This window comes from Canis lupus, chromosome 7 (genome assembly GCF_003254725.2).
Source record: "Canis lupus dingo isolate Sandy chromosome 7, ASM325472v2, whole genome shotgun sequence".
In the NCBI taxonomy this organism is placed as follows: domain Eukaryota; kingdom Metazoa; phylum Chordata; class Mammalia; order Carnivora; family Canidae; genus Canis; species Canis lupus.
Window position 1 is genome coordinate 17,978,451 of NC_064249.1, and position 16,507 is coordinate 17,994,957.

The 16,507-nt window shown below is 36.2% G+C and overlaps 1 protein-coding gene across 5 annotated transcripts in view; it reads right to left on the bottom strand.

The window, feature by feature from the left end:
• Window positions 1–10,511: 10,511 nt before the first annotated feature.
• The window catches only part of TRMT1L (tRNA methyltransferase 1 like), a 35,951-nt gene continuing 29,955 nt past the window's right edge, over window positions 10,512–16,507 (bottom strand). For all 5 annotated transcript variants that reach the window (XM_035719306.2, XM_025430099.3, XM_049112162.1 and 2 more), the window contains 4 exons: window positions 14,155–14,321; window positions 13,590–13,652; window positions 11,667–11,793; window positions 10,512–11,565 (listed from right to left, as the gene is read on the bottom strand). In XM_035719306.2, the coding sequence (XP_035575199.1) occupies window positions 11,313–11,565; window positions 11,667–11,793; window positions 13,590–13,652; window positions 14,155–14,321 (610 nt within the window). In that variant the 3' untranslated portion in view covers window positions 10,512–11,312. The remainder of the gene's footprint in view (window positions 11,566–11,666; window positions 11,794–13,589; window positions 13,653–14,154; window positions 14,322–16,507) is intronic.

Genomic DNA, 16,507 nt, shown 5'->3' on the forward strand with positions numbered 1-16,507 from the left:
TTGTTGGCTATTTGTATATCTTCTGTGGAAAAATGTCTATTCAAGTCTTACTTTTAATTCAATGGTTTGTTGAGTTGTAGGAATTTTTAATCTGTTATCAGATACATAATTTACAAATATTTTGTCCCTGTTTACTCTCTTGACAGTGTCCTTTGATGCACAAAATTTTTAATTTGATGAAATCTAGTTTGCCTCTGTTGTTGTCATTGTGGCCTATGATTTTGGTGTCATATCCAAGAAAATATTACAAATCCAGTGTTAGGAAAATCTTCCTATATGCTTTCTTCTAAGAGTTTAATTTATAGTTTTAGCTCTTACATTTAGGTCTTTAATCCTTTTTGAGTTTTGTGCCTGGTGAAAGGAAAGGATTGAACTTTGTTGTTTGTTTTTGGATATCTAGTTTCCTCAGCACCATTTGTTGAAAAGACTGCTCTTTCTCCATTGCATTGTGTTGGTGGTCTTTCTTGAAATTAATTGAGACCATATTATGTGAGGGTTTATTTCTGGGTTCTGTAGTCCATTGGTGTGTGTGTGTGACACACACACACACATATACATACACCACACATATATATATGACTGTCCCTTTGCCAGTACTGTTTTTTTTTAATGCCAGTACTGTTTTAATTACTGTAACTTTGTTGTAAGTTTTACATTATAATCTTAAATCCTTTGAACGCTGTGAAGAAGACCACATTTCCCTCATACAGTTTAGGAAATTGAGGTTCAGAATTCTGATTTGGATAACTAAACATGAAATAATTGAAATGCTAGATGAGAAAAGGTGTCGTTTTAGAATACCCTCACATTTCTACTTAGGAATACTTGCTTTTCCAAAAATAAAATAGAAGCATAGTTATAAGGAAGAAATATTTGTGTGCAGTTGTTGTCACTATACAAATTACCTCCTTGAGAGGTCCTTCCTGGAGTAAGGACTCTGAAAATCTTTTCTTCCAAAGAAGAGTTGAGAGCATTGAAAAAGTTATCAAAATCCGGTTTTTCAGAACTCTGAAACTGAACTAACATCTTTCAATAATCTAAACATTTATCATTAATAAAAAACTAATATAGGGATCCCTGGGTGGCGCAGCAGTTTGGCGCCTGCCTTTGGCCCAGGGCGCGATCCTGGAGACCTGGGATCGAATCCCACATCGGGCTCCCGGTGCATGGAGCCTGCTTCTCCCTCTGCCTATGTCTCTGCCTCTCTCTCTTTCTCTCTCTGTGACTATCATAAATAAAAATTAAAAATAAAAAAAATAAAAATATAAATTCCATAGCATTATAATTGCCCTCCCGCCACCCCCTAGTTCCTGGGTAGCCTTGAAAAAAGAATAGCCTTGCTACTGTGGTAGTAGTGAAAAACAGCAGCCTTGCAACACTGGAAGGGGCTTAAAGCTCCCTAAAAAGCTCATCCCAGAGAATTGTCACTGTTTGACCTCTCTGGTCCTTCACTGAATAACTCTGTTCCCAGAACTTACCTTTACTTGATCTGACTCTGCCCAGTGTGTGTATAGAACCTCATCTACAGTCTGTCAAAAACAGCTTCAGTTATTTAACAAAGCAGTTTCTTTTAGACAATGATACTAATTGGTACCAAAAAGAAGAAATAAAAGGCCAAGAAATGAAAACTGAGGAATGACATGTCCTTAGAGGACTTTGAAAAGCTTCAGCACATTCCTGTGAATATAGAAGGCCACATGCATGTGGCAAGGTTGTATGCATTCCCAAGGGGGAAAAAAAGGAAGTCACTAATAGTACCTGTAGCACCTCTGCAAGCAGGAAGTGAAGGCTAGTGTGGAGTTGAAAAAAAAAATAAAAAAACCCTGCATGTTGCGGCATTGAAGGCCTACCCCAACATATTTACAGAGCACTTCAACAGGGGGAGAGAGTTATGTCATGATTTCAAGGCATTTAAGGAAATTTCTGTTTAGTATTAACTGACGTTTAAGTTAATGAAGCAGAATATAGTGGTCACACACAGCAAAGAATGCAGACTTCACAGAATTAGTCCAGAAAGGTCACTCAGCAAACTGCAAACACCGTAGACTTTGAGGAGGTAAAAGGATTCTGTTGTCCAGAGTTGCCTATATTATTTTAAATTTTGTTTTCAACAAAAATTTATAAAACTAGGGAAGAAACAGGAAAGTGTGAGGATACTCCGATGTCGCACTTAGCTAAAAGAAAAACTAAGCTTCTAAAAATGTGTCCAAAGTGAAAGAAACCATATCTTAAAAACTAATGAGAACAGTTTTTCACCAAATAGAGAATAGAATTAAAGAGATAGAAATTATGATAAAAGAACCATACAGAAATTCTGGATTGAAAAAGTACAGTAGGATAAATTCATTTAAAAAATCTTGGAGTGCCTGGCTGGCTTAGTAGAGCATGTGATTCTGGATCTTGGGTTTGTGGGGTTCAAGGCCCACATTGTGTATAGAGCTTCCTTTAAAAATTAAAAATAAAGGGGCTCAACAGATTTGAATGGGTAGAAAATTCAACAACTGTGAATACAGTCCAGTTGAGAGTATCCTACCAAAGAAAAAGAAATGAAGGAAAAATGGCTGCGGAGACCTGTGGGACACCATTAAGTGTATTTAACTTGCATAATGGGAGTCCTAGTAGGAGAGGAAGAAAAGGGGCTCAGAGTATTTTAAAAAATAATTGCTAAAAAATTTCAAAATTTGATGAAAAACATGAGTTTGCACATCTAAAAAAAAAGGAAGTCACTAATAGTACCTGTAGCACCTCTGCAAGCAGGAAGTGAAGGCTAATGTGGAGTTGAAAAAAAAAATTAAAAAACCCTGCATGTTTCAAATGCTGAGTAAATAAGACAGACTCTTGAAAGCAGCAAGAGGAAAGTAATTCATTACATACAGAGTCAAAGCTTCTTTCTCATTGAGAAGTCACAGAGGCCAGCAGGTAGACATTCAGAGTCATGAAAGAAGAAGTCAACCAAGGGAGCACCTGGGTGGCTCTGTTGGTTAAGCGTCTGCCTTTGGCTCAGGTCATGATCCCAGGGTCCTGTGATTGTGTCCTGTATTGGGTTCCCTGCTCAGTGGGGAACCTACTTATCCCTCTCGCTCTGCCTGTCCCTCTGCTCCTTCCCTCTCAAAAAAAAAAAAAAAAAAAAAAAAAAAGGTCAAGAATACCTACCTATATGCAGCACAATTATTCCTTGGAAATGAAAGAAATTGAGATATTCCCACATGAAAAATTTGTCACAAGCATACCAGCTCTTTAAGAAGTAATAAAGGGAGTCATTTAGGCAAAAGTGAAAGGACATGAGATAGTAACATGAATCCACACAGATAAGTAGAACTGATAAAGTTAACTACATAATTAAATAAAGAAGAAGGTATAAATGTGTTAGCCTGGGTTGCTGCTAACAAAATACCATAGATTGGTTGGCTTAAACATCAGACTTTATTTCTTTCGGTTCTGGAGGCCAGGAAGTGCCAAGAACAAGGTGTGGATAAATTGGTTCCTGGAGGTGAGGGCCCTCCACCTGTTTTGCAGATAGCTGCTGTCTCACCGTTTCCTCACATGGATGGTAGAGGAAAGGAGAGAGATCTGGTTTCTTTCTGTTCTTAAAGGACTAAACCTGTCATGGAGCCCCACTTTTAGGATTCCATCTAAAACAAATTACCTTCTGTAGGTCCAGCCTTCAAATACCATCACATTAGGGGTTAGGGCTCCTTATAATAGATTTGGGGGGGGGGGGATTCAGACCTTCAATTGTAACAGTGCTTTGTTTACACCTCTGATTGAAAACTATAAAGTAATAAATGTAAAACTGATGAATGCCTTAGAATGTATAAACATGTAATTTGTATGGCATACAACGTCAAGGAAGGAAGGGAGCAATATTGGAGCAAAGGTTTTCTTTTTTTTAATTTTTATTTATTTATGATAGTCACAGAGAGAGAGAGAGAGGCAGAGACACAGGCAGAGGGAGAAGCAGGCTCTATGCACTGGAAGCCCGACGTGGGATTCGATCCCTGGTCTCCAGGATCGGGCCCTGGGCCAAAGGCAGGCGCCAAACCGCTGCACCATCCAGGGATCCCTGGAGCAAAGGTTTTCTAGACTACTAAAATTAAGTTGGTATTAATCTGAACTAGACTTTTGAAAATTAAGATAATTGTCATCCCTAGCACAACCACTAAGAAAATCAATCCCCAAAATAGAGTAAAATCAAATGGCACGTAAGAAAATAACATTTTACACAAAAGAAGGCTGTAGTGGAGGAATAAATAAGACAAAGCAAATAGCCAACTGTCAGATTGTAGATCTTGTTACCATTAAGTATGTTAGATGTTAATGGACTGAATACTCCATTAAAAGGCAGATATGTCAGATTAAAAACCTGATGCAGCTATATACAGTCTACCATACTTTAGTTTCAGAGAAAAAAATTGGTTGAAAGTAACAGGATTGAACATAAAACAGTAACCAAAAGAACCAAAGTAGCTATACTAATATACAAAATGACTTTCAGGCAAAAATTGTTAGAGACAAATGACATTTTATAATGATAAAAGTTCATCAGGAAAATGTGATAATTACAAACATATTCAAACAACAGGACCTTACAATAACATTGACCGATGAGGCAAAAATAATTCAGCAAGGATAGTTGAAGATGTTAACCTATTCTCAAAGGGGACAGTTCAGCTGGGCAGAACTCAGCAAGGAAGTAGAATACTTGAACAACACAGTAAAACCAACTAGACCTGATGTACCTATAGCAAACGTCACACAATAGTAGGACACATGGAATGTTCTCTAGGGTGGACAGGTTGACATTACAGTCAGCAGCATACAGACTGGCTATAATGGAGTGGGCTTAGGAATCAATAGCAGAAGGAAATTTGACACAAATACATGGAAATTAAATGAAATTCCTGAAAAGTCAAAAGTCAGAAAAGTAAACTAGAAACTACTCTGAAGTGAATGGACATGAAGACATGACACTATCAAATTTACGGAATGGAGCTAAAAGCAGTGCCTAGAGGGAAATTTATAGCTGTGGATGTGTATGTGAACAGAGAGAAGCTCAGTAACAACCTACCTTAAGACAATGTAAAGAGCAAACTGCAAAGCAAACAAGGACTAACAAAAAGGCAGGAACAAGTGAAATGAATAATAGAACTTTCTGTGCCATTTTGCATACTCTGGTCTAACCATCCTAGCCTTTTGGGCCCAAGTAAGTATTAGTATTAAAATTGCTTCTAGGGGATCCCTGGGTGGCTCAGAGGTTTGGCGCCTGCCTTTGCCCGTGATCCTGGGGTCCCGGGATCAAGTTCCACGTCGGGTTTCCTAGATGGAGCCTGCCTTCTCCCTCTGCCTGTGTCTCTGCCTCTCTCTCTGTATGTCTCATGAGTAAATAAATACAATCTTAAATAAAATTGCTTCTAGCTTTAATGATGCATTCTCATGCTTATAAAAAGAATGTCTTTTATACCACAGATGATTTACTTGATGTAAAACTATGACCTTTTTGAGTATAGCTATGCATTTCCTTCCTGTTGAAGAAATCCTCCCCTAGTTGCTGTGCTTTTGGAAATTTAAAGCTGGAAATCACAAATTTCCTTTTGTAATTTTAATTAGGAGTTGACTTCATAATTGTATAGCTCAACTGTGGTTTTTTTTTTTTTTTTAGCGGATTGTAGCTGCACAGTTCTCTTTAGTGTTGTTTATACTAAATTTCAAATGAACCCCTTAAAATCTTAAATGATTTTTCTTCCATTGTATATTACAACATTCAATACCAATTTCCAACATTAGATGGCTTTATTAGTTTGCTAGAGCTGCTGTAACAAGTATCACAGACTGGGTGACTTAGCAGAAATTTATTTTCTCACAGTTCTGGAAGCTGGAATCCAAGATCAGAGATGGTGGGGTTTCTTTAGAGGCCTCTCTCCTTGGCTTATCGATGGCATTTTCTCTCTTTCTCTCTTTGTCTTCGCATGTTGTTCCCCCCCCCCCCTCCGTGCATAATCTAAGGACACTAGTCCTATTGGATTAGGGCCCATCCTCAATGACCTAATTTAATCCAGATTACCCCTTTAAATACCCTGTTTCCAAATACAGTCACATTCTGAGGTACTCAGGGTAGGAGACATGAATTTGGAGGAGACAAATACCTACTATGGGGCTAGACACAATTTACCAGGCAATTGCTAAGATGAAAGCATACTACTATATTATGCTAAATCTCTTAGCAAAAAATAAGATGGCTAAATTTTATTTGGTGACCAGTAATAAAAATATACCGAAGTTACTGTTCAGTTGGCGAAACATATTTGCTAAAAATGTACTTTTTCTTTTTAGTCTGTGAATTAAAATGTAGACTGCTCAGTTTAAATCTAACCCCACTAAGAGGATGCCAAAGGAATAAATTTGTTTTTTTAGTGAATAAATCTAATGTGAAAATGAGAGATTAATGGTTTGTGTAAGGACTATTTGGACCCACAGAAACTTCTTTACCACCAGATCATTATGCACTGATCCAGCAGGAGAGTGGCAAGAAGTTCCCTACAGAAAGAGCTGTGTGAGACTGGGGATGCTGAGCATAGTGGACAGATCCCATACTTAGTGTGAGATGATTATTCCAACATAAAGTCCCCAGAATCCTGGCTTTGTAGTTTGCAATGATTTTCCTATCAAATCAGAAACTGTTCTGGGAAAGTCTTGGTGGTAGAAAATAAAGCTAGAAGTGCTTTCTGCATCTGCATAGATAATAATCGAGTATAAAGTATACTGGTTTAAAGGGTTTCAGATAGAAAATGTATAGTAGGCCAGTGGATAACTGTAATTTTGTAATCTGTACCAAAATTTTCTATGGGCTGCCTTTGGTCACGTTTACAAATTAAACTTCTGCTTTATGTATGTATTTACTAAAGATAGGTCACCAAGTGGCTAAAAGCAAGGGCACTGAGGTCAGCCTGATACTGAATCCTGCCTCATTTCACTAACCACTTTTAGAATGGCATTGGATAAATTAATCTTGCTTAGCTTTGCTTTGCTATAAATTATAGGGTATGATCTATGTAAAAACTGTGTAGTGCTAAATCACATGTGAATATAAGCTATTGCAATTAACATGCCACTTTCTAGGAAATGTTTTATTTGGCAAATTTTATTCTCTGGCCTACATGATCTAAAATTCTCATTCCATTTCAAATGCATAAAGTAGGTTGAAGAAGTTGCAGTTTGGGGATTTCAAATATACAGTTTACTTACATTTTAAAGTTAACAGTCTTACTCTTCAGAGCTAGAAAAGGGTCTTTGGGCTAGAAGAGTTGTCCTTTCTGGGTGGGGTAAGAGTGGCAGCAAAGAAAGGGATCGTATGGCCATGGAGGACATGGTGTTATAGACAAACGCACCCCCCGCCCCCTTTTAAAGATGTTCAGGTTTTGTAACCTTTTCTGGGCTTTGTGAATTCCCTAATAAGGGAAAAGTCAATCTGTATGGAGACTAAAATTGTGAGGTATCCACTGTTCAACCTGTCCTGTAGCTTTAAGGCTGAGATACTGCATAAGAAACTGTTTATCCCTGTGAATTGGCTGAATTTGCTATGTTGCTGGATCTTTCAAGTGAGTAGAGACACTGGTCAGGAAACAAGTATTCTGAGAATTGGAATAAGAATTTTAGAGAGGTTTGGTTGAAGGGGTATCTTAAATCCTTAACTCCACTGAGCCTCACTTAAAATGGAAGAAACCCCTTGAATGTCTGATGCTTTGGCAGATGACCCCTTAACCTCACTTTAGGGAGTTCCCTTGGTAAAAGCAGCCCATTTGCTATATCCTTACAATCCTTTAGTGCCTGCAGGATATATTCAGAATCCAATCCCAGCATGGGATTGGGAACAAGTACAAAGTGTGACCTGAAAAAAATGCTTTTTTGATCATATATTCTAATGTGGAGAATACCTGTGTAAATAGGTTATGTTGGATCTTGTAGGAATGTAATTTTAAATTACATTGGGTTAAATTATTGATATGAATACACTTGTACCAGAAGTTTTGGTTCCATTTGTCAGCTTGAACAGTGGGATGTGGCTGTTTACTTGGTTGAAGGGAAAAGCACAGCACTGGCTCATCTAAATTGGAAGTAAGATGCTAGAAATTCTTTGATAGAAAGGAAATCAGACTTAGAACGGGGAAGGTGAGAGAGGTTGTGTTATATGTGATCTCACTATATACCCCTTGAGAGCCTGGTCAACTTTTTACTTAGACATTGGGAAATATAGTGAACAGAGAATCCTTGAAAAACTTTATGGAATGTCGATTGGCCAGGGATGCCTGTGGAAGATGCTTGTGGAAGACGCTTCTGTTGAAATGGACTTCCTTATTTGATGGGCATTGCCCAGGCAGCAGTATGACAGAAAACCTAATTCCCTTAACTGCTAGACCAGAAGGGTGGACATAATTTTAGTTACTGTTATAGGCAATACTGTAATAGACTGACAGGATGATTGATCAGTATAGTCAGGGATTTTTTTGGCCTTGGCTAATTGGTCATGTGATCTAAAGGGCCAGAGCGGTCTTATTTGATTTATATAACTGAAAACTGTAGGTCTGATTTGAGCCACTATATTATTATTTTTATTATTAAAAATTATTTAAATTCAATTAACATAATGTATTATTAGTTTCAGAGGTGGAGGTCAGTGATTCTTCAGTCTTCTACGCAATGCTCATCATATCACATGCCCATCACCTAGTTGCCCCATCCCAATCCCTCCCTCCCTCCCCTCCAGCCACCCTCAGTTTGTTTCCTATGATTAAGAGTCTCTTATGGTTTGACTCCCTGATTTTGTCTTTATTTTTGCCTTTCTTCCCCTATGATCCTGTTCTGTTTCCACATATGATCGAGACTGTATGGTAATTCTTTTTCTGATTGACTTCCTTCACTTAGCATAATATCCTCTAGTTCCGTAAGATCTCACTTTTTTTTTTGATGTCTGAGTAACATTCCATTGTGTGTATACACATATATATATACACACATACCACATCTTTATCCATTCATGTGTTGATGGACATCTGGACCCACTACATTAGTCATGATCCCTTAGCAATTCCCAGGCCTGATTTAATTCATATTCCCAGAGCACTTTGATAAAGGACCCTGCCATAACATCACAAGGATGTAATCTGTATTTTCCTTCTAGCCTTCTCCAAAGTAACCTGGAGCCATTTACCAGATCAAAAATGCACTGAGGAAAGGAATTCCTAGGCCTTTCAGGACTGCTAAACTGGTCTCCAGTTCTGATTTCTGTAAGTCAGAACATGATATATTCAGAGTGGAGTCTAACTGAACTCAAGTGATAAATGGAGTTTTAACCCAAATCCATCACACTGGCTCCCGAACCCATTTCTTAATTTCCTTCTACATTATCCTAAGTGTATGACAACATACTAGTTTCCTGATGGTAGAGTAAAAACTGGTTTCTTGTGTTAGTCAAATTTTAATGGAGGGATATAATTGATGTTATTTTTACAATGCAGTCAACATTTGTGTGTCCCAGACTACTACAGTCGTTATGGGAACAAGGTGCTAATGTAGCATTGTCTGGAATTTAAAAAATATTTCCTCTTTAGGTTGATACCTTAACAGAGTTCTTAACTACTTCCTACCATACCTTCTTTGGAAAAGTCTGCCTGTGTACATGAAATTAATACAACATATTTTAAATAACAGTAATTAATACATTTTTATATCAAATTAGGCTCCTAGCATAAAACTCAACTTTATTACTGATCAAAATATGTTATGCTGATAAGCATTTAGGAAACTTTGAGACCGATACTCAATTTAACAATATGTATTAAAAATCAGATGGTCCAAGTGGTAGTTTGCTTTCTAGATTTATAGTAATTTGTAAGTGTATGTAAAAAAAAGATCACTAACAACTTTTATTTCTTTTTGTGCTCATTTGTGAGTAATAACTTGAACTGGCAAGAATTATAGTTTCTTTATGGTGATTATAGAAACTAACTTACCCTTCACCTATTCATTTTACTAAAACATGATTCTATTAATGGGAGAAAAGAAAAAACATCCTCTTAGGACTATGCTGTAATAACACAAAGAGATTTGAAAGATTTCTAATATACTGTTGACCTCACTCCCTGGATTTTTGTATGTCATGGGTGTGCTTCTTTTTCCCCTTACATAGTATATTAAGACCTTTCAGTTCTAACTCCATCTTCTATCCCCAAAGCCAGTAATACTTGTAAAAAGTTACTTCCTCTAAGAAATATGTCAGGGTAAATAATGGATTAAGTCCTTGACACAAAAATCTAAACTTTATACCAATCCTTTTATCCAAACTCTTACATTCAAATGAAGCAAGAACAAGGTTTATTAATGGAGTTTCTACTAATTTTCATAGTCATGTTAGCCTGGGCTACGTATACAAAAAAAAAAAAAAAAAAAGAGCATATACACACACTGAAAACAAAACAAATTATACCCCCCTAAAAAAAAAATCCTCACTTCATAAGTTCATAAGGTGACAAGTTTTACTTCTGAGAGGTAGCACAACCAAGCAAATGAATATTGTACGTGCATTAACTGAGGCACTTGAGATCACCCAGTTTAATTTACAGCAAAAACTCTCTTCAGAATTTCAGTGCTTGTGAACAGTTATAATAGAACATGGTCTCATTTTATTTTGACAAAATCTTACTCTGCCTTTAGTCATCTAGACCTTATAAGAAAAATGTATTTCTATCTCAGGCAAGTATTGAAATTCTCAAAAGCTAGCAAGAAGTTAAAAGATCAATGTGGAAAGAAGTAGGATTTCTTAAAATTGGGAACATTTTAGCTTCGTAATTGTGAAAACAGCATTAGTGATCTGAAAGAACATTGTTCGCATTCAAGGTAATTTCATACGTGAAAGGCTTCTGGCTTCATTTTGTGTGCTACAAACAGAAAAACAAACCTGAATCAGCTAAGTAGACATGTGATTAAGAACAGAAAGGGACGGCTTCCATAACGTACATAAAATTCCAAACACTTTGCAAGTGAAAGTTTTCTGAGTTACTAAATGGTAGGGTGATCTCAGTCATAAACTTGGCTTCATATGAAATGTTTTCATTAAAATTTTAAGTTTTTTTTACAGTAAGAAAAACCTGGAAAGCATAGCTCCCAAACTAGCTAGTTAGAAACTGCTAATTTCCTGAATGAAAACAGCACTGTTTTTTATTTTTACACCACTGAATTAAAAGAATAGAAAAAACTACAGTTGGTATAGAGAATTATTAGGCCATCTATACAGACATCTGAGTAACTCTTCTTTAAGTTTACCATCTTCTGCAACTGCTTGGTTCTGCTTTGTCGTTCACTGACATTTCAACCTTGTCAGCTACTGTATCTTCAGATGCTGACTGGACATGGCCTTCCGACTGTCCTCCTGTATAGGTGGGGGTGCTGTACTTTAAGAGGATAGATTTAAACTGCATCAGGGGTGCATCTGTACGAACACCCATTGGGTCAAAATGAGTTCGGCTTACTCGAAAGCCTGCTTGAGAAAGATAGCACAAAAACTTTTTTAACCTGCAGCAAGGAAAGGAAATAAAATGAGATTTTTGTCTTATTTAAATCACCATGTCATTAAAGTATGAAATATACATTTTGCCATTCATTGGCTATCTTACTTTGGCATATTCATTCCTTTAATGCTGTGTCTGTGGATGTTGTAGTAGAAGGGAGGGTGTTCAGTACTGACATCAGTCTTTTGCCTTTTGGCTAAAGTTGTGATTGTTTCATTACCTTTTCTCTTTCCTGAAACACACACATATACATAATATCAGATATAAGACCTCCATAATGACCATTTTTGGCCTGATACTTCCCATTATGAAAGATTTAAATGTTGATCAGTCTGAGAATACTAATTTTAGAGCTATAGAACAACCCATAGAGATTAGTCTAATTCCTTTACTCTACATATTAAAAAAAGGCTCAGAGACTTTAAGTATTTTTAAACTTTAAATATTTTAAAACTTAAGTTTTACCTTACTCTAAAGATTTAAGACAACTCTGTTGAAGGCGAGGGACCTGGCTGAAGTTAGTTATACAATAAAGTAAAATGATGCTCTTAAATCTAATGTTTTTTACAATGTACCATATGCCTTTCCCTCTGACAGAAATTAAGTAGAAGAAAATCATTTTAGGTGATTTGCATGTTAGAAAATTAGTTGAAGATGCCAACTGAACATGATTATTGGAAAGAGTATATAGAGGTTATTAAAGCATATACTATTTTTTTTTTTTTTAAGATTTACTTATTCTAGAGAGAAAGAGGAAGAGAGAATCTCAAATAGACTTCATGCTGAGCACAGAACCTGGCGTGGGGGCTCCATCTCATGACCTGAGATCATGACCTGAGCTGAAACCAAGAGCCAGATGCTCAATCAACTGAGCCACTCAGGTGCCTCTAAACCACATACTATTAGAAGGAGTTGAAGTTTTCCTGTTTTTGAATATCAACAGTAAACTGCTGAGTAACGAATACAAAATTTACAGCTAGTAATTCTATTCCTCTGCTCTTTCAACCTTAATACTATCTAGTTCTTTTTACCAGTATTTAAAACACATTTAGAGTTTGTCTTTTAATAATTTTTAAAAAAAGATCTGCTTGCTTGTTTTAGAGATAGCACACAACTGGGAGGGGCAGAGGGAGAGAGAATCTCAAGTGGACTTCAAGCTGAGAATAGAACCTGATGTGGGCCTGACCTCACGACCCTGAGATCACGACTGGAGCTGAAACTAAGATGCTTAACTGACTGAGCCCCCCAGGCACCACTAAGTTGTCTTTTAAAAAGCAAAACAAAACTTTAGACATTAAGGCATGACATTTTATATATATATATATATATATATATATATATATATATATATATTTTAAAGATTTATCTATTCATTTATGATAGACATAGAGAGAGAGAGGCAGAGACACAGGAGGAGGGAGAAGCAGGCTCCATGCCGGGAGCCCGACGTGGGACTCGATCCCAGGACTCCAGGATCGCGCCCCGGGCCAAATGCAGGCGCCAAACCGCTGAGCCACCTAGGGATCCCCAAGGCATGAGATTATAAATCTTAAAATCCTGATAGGAATCTGCAATGCCTAATACAACCATATTTAAAGTGTACATGCACACATCTCAAGTTGTAATTAAGGCCATATGGTAAATTCTTATGGCTAGAGAACAAGGTCTTCTAGTTAATTAATGGAATTGTTATAAAAATATATTGATGAGAAAATGTAAAAGAATTACAATAAATAATCTTTATAACCATCAAATATGATTTGGTTTTAGTTTATAGTTCATATGGTTCTTCAGGGTCTTAATAGTTCCTTCAAAGGGATCACTATTAGAAATGTGAACAAGTACATGTTAATAGAAATTCTGAATGATGCAAATGCCAGATAAACAAGTTTTACTATAATATATTGTCCATATAATGAAAAAGCATTTTAAAGTAGGCCACCAAAGCAATCTCTTCCTCTTCTCACCCTTCTACCATCTGCGTTTTTGCCCTGATAAATACATATTTATATCTACACACATACATACCTTGTGCAATGTAATTATCTGTTGTGGTATCATCTGTAGTTTTAATAAACACACCATATTCTTCTAAAATAAAAACAAATGAGAATAACAAAATATTTTATAGAATGACATTAAGCAACGATTCATAGTTCAAATAAAAGCTTATTTAATTCTGTCCACACTGCTTTTATGAAATATATGAGATTTTGTGGTAAAAACAGACTGCAAGAATTATATTTTTTTAACCCTCTAACAATAGCTACTGCTTCTAATGACTGTGAGAATACTGGAATATGTAATAGGCACACCCTTCTATCAACAGCCTGATAAAACTGCAAAAACCTATTTATATTAAAGGACAAAAAACAGCCTTAGTAATAAATAGCCTGTGTCTCAATAGACATTATGAAAATTTTTGGTCACACTACTCTCAATTATCTAAGGTTTCTCTTCCTAGAAAATAGATATAGGGTAATAAAATCACAACAGATTTTTAGTTCTTTTAATTTACTAAAATTAAGGGAAAAAATATATGTATCTTAATAAAACTGTTGCTCATTTCAGGCCCTGAATATGAATTAGTCACCTTGCTTGTTGAGATTTGAAGGTGCATGAACTGAAAATTGACTTTGAGGAGTACATTCTGATTCAAAGATTAATGTCTTTATTAGGGTCTGAATGTCATCTAAACCATGGTGAAGAGATTCAAATAGCATTCTTTTGAGGAATCCAGTATTGAAAAGGGAACTTGACCTGAAAAAAGAAAATATAGAGAACTGAGTTTGAGAACTATTAAAGAAGTCTGTAATTTAACTACAACTAAGATATATAATTATACAACGGAGTAAATGCTGAAATTAAGAATTTATGATTTAATCTAAAATTATTTTCTATTTTTCAACTCTTTTTATCATGTTGGTTCTCTAAGTGGGATTAGTCATGGAAATTTCATTCAAAGTAAATCATACATGGGGGCATGGAGGATATACCAAAGTATAAAATACAGTGTTTGCTCTATAAAACCGTATAAATCTAGACAGGCACACAGTATTATACAGAAATTTTCATAATGTATATTCCTGTCAGTGAAATCTTAATCCAATATGTTTATGTAGGGTTAGGTGGCACAGGAGTAGATCTAGGAGAATCAGATGCTGTAATGGTGATTTCCTTAAAAAATGGCACAAGGGTAAGTCTGATATGCTTCCTATTTGAGAATTGCAGGTATAATGTACAGGATATGAAATTCTAAGTCAGATAAACCTATATTCTCACCCTGGATCCACCATTTACTACCTATATAATCTTGAGTAATTTTGAGTCTCATATTCCTCATCATAAAGTAGATAATAAAACTTCTCACAGACTTGTTAGGAATTAATGAGCTAGCACACAAAATCCTTAGTCAAAGTATATCCTCAATGAATGATAGCTATTGGGTTAGCAAATATATATGAAAGAATATATGATTTTAAAGTGTCAAATGACTGACCAATATGAGATTTACTGAAAAGGATATAGAGATAATTTGGGGTTAGAGCACTAAAGAGAGACTTCAAAACAGACAATCTGAATTGGAGCTGGAGAAAGGGGAAGAGACTCCGCATCAGAGTCAAGACATGAACAATGGTTTTAAGTGAAGAAGTCCTACGACATGGTTTACGACTCAGTGTTGCAATAAAAAAACCTGAGTTCTGGCCCTGCCAGTGCTAATAATTTTGGAGGGGTCAGTTTCAGCTACACTTAAAAACACTGCCATACTCTGTTCTCATCTGTAGAATGAGGGGGTTCGCCTAGATCTTCCCTCTGGATCCAGCAATTTGTTACTCTAATATCCCCAGTTCTGAGATCAGTGAGAGTAAGATCAACATGTAGCAGGTGCTATAGGCAATAATACGTAGGAAAGGATGCCAAAGTCATAAAATTTTTAGTTTAAGAATATGTATGTAAGATAAAGATAAAATAATAGGCATCAGCATAAACATTTATTATATGAATTAATTTTTAGGTTTAGTAAGATGACTAAACCTTGACCTTATAAACAAGGTAGAAATCTGCGATGATTCTTGTCACAGTATTGTTAGGAATCTCAAATTTCTATCAGAATCTCTAGTAACAATAAGAGTAAGGATTCTGATTAAAAACAATTCAACTTTGGGATCCCTGGGTGGCTCAGTGGTTGAGCACCTGCCTTCGGCCCAGGGCGTGATCCTGGAGTCCCAGGATTGAGTCCCACATGGGGCCCCCTGCACGGAGCCTGCTTCTCCCTCTGCCTATGTCTCTGCCTCTCTCTCTGTGTCTCTCGTGAATAAATAAATAAAATCTCTAAAAAAACCCCACACATACACAATTCAACTTTAAGGCATTAAGAACACAATAGCTAGTTTACTAACGATGCAAAAGCATACATACATTAAATATTTGCAGCTGAGTCCCATCTAAACCTAAAACCAAAGCAGACATGCCCTTCTCACTTGAAACTAATTTCTTGAAGAAATTATAGTGATCACATAATCACATCCCAGTACTACAAAATGTCAATTAAGAAAAGCCTCATTCTTACTAGTTGGAAATGAATTATCTAGTTTGTAGGTCAGCCAGGCTTCTCTTTGATCTCACTGTCTCTCAGCACTGTTGCAAACTTGTGAGAATAATGTTATAGAAAAATCTGAAAATAAAAAACACCTCAGGTTCATAGGGGTAGGAGAGTCATAATTATTTGACTAGACTTGAAGAATTAAATTGAAATTTGCTTGTCGTATTACTACCCGTAATAAAAAAATCAAATCAATACATAAATCAATTTTGAATACAGATCTTCCTTGACCTATAATGTAATTATGTAAACCCATTGTAAGTTGAAAATATACTGAAAATGCATTTAATAGACTAACCCCCTGAACATCACAGCTTGGCTTAACCTATCTTAAACATGCTCG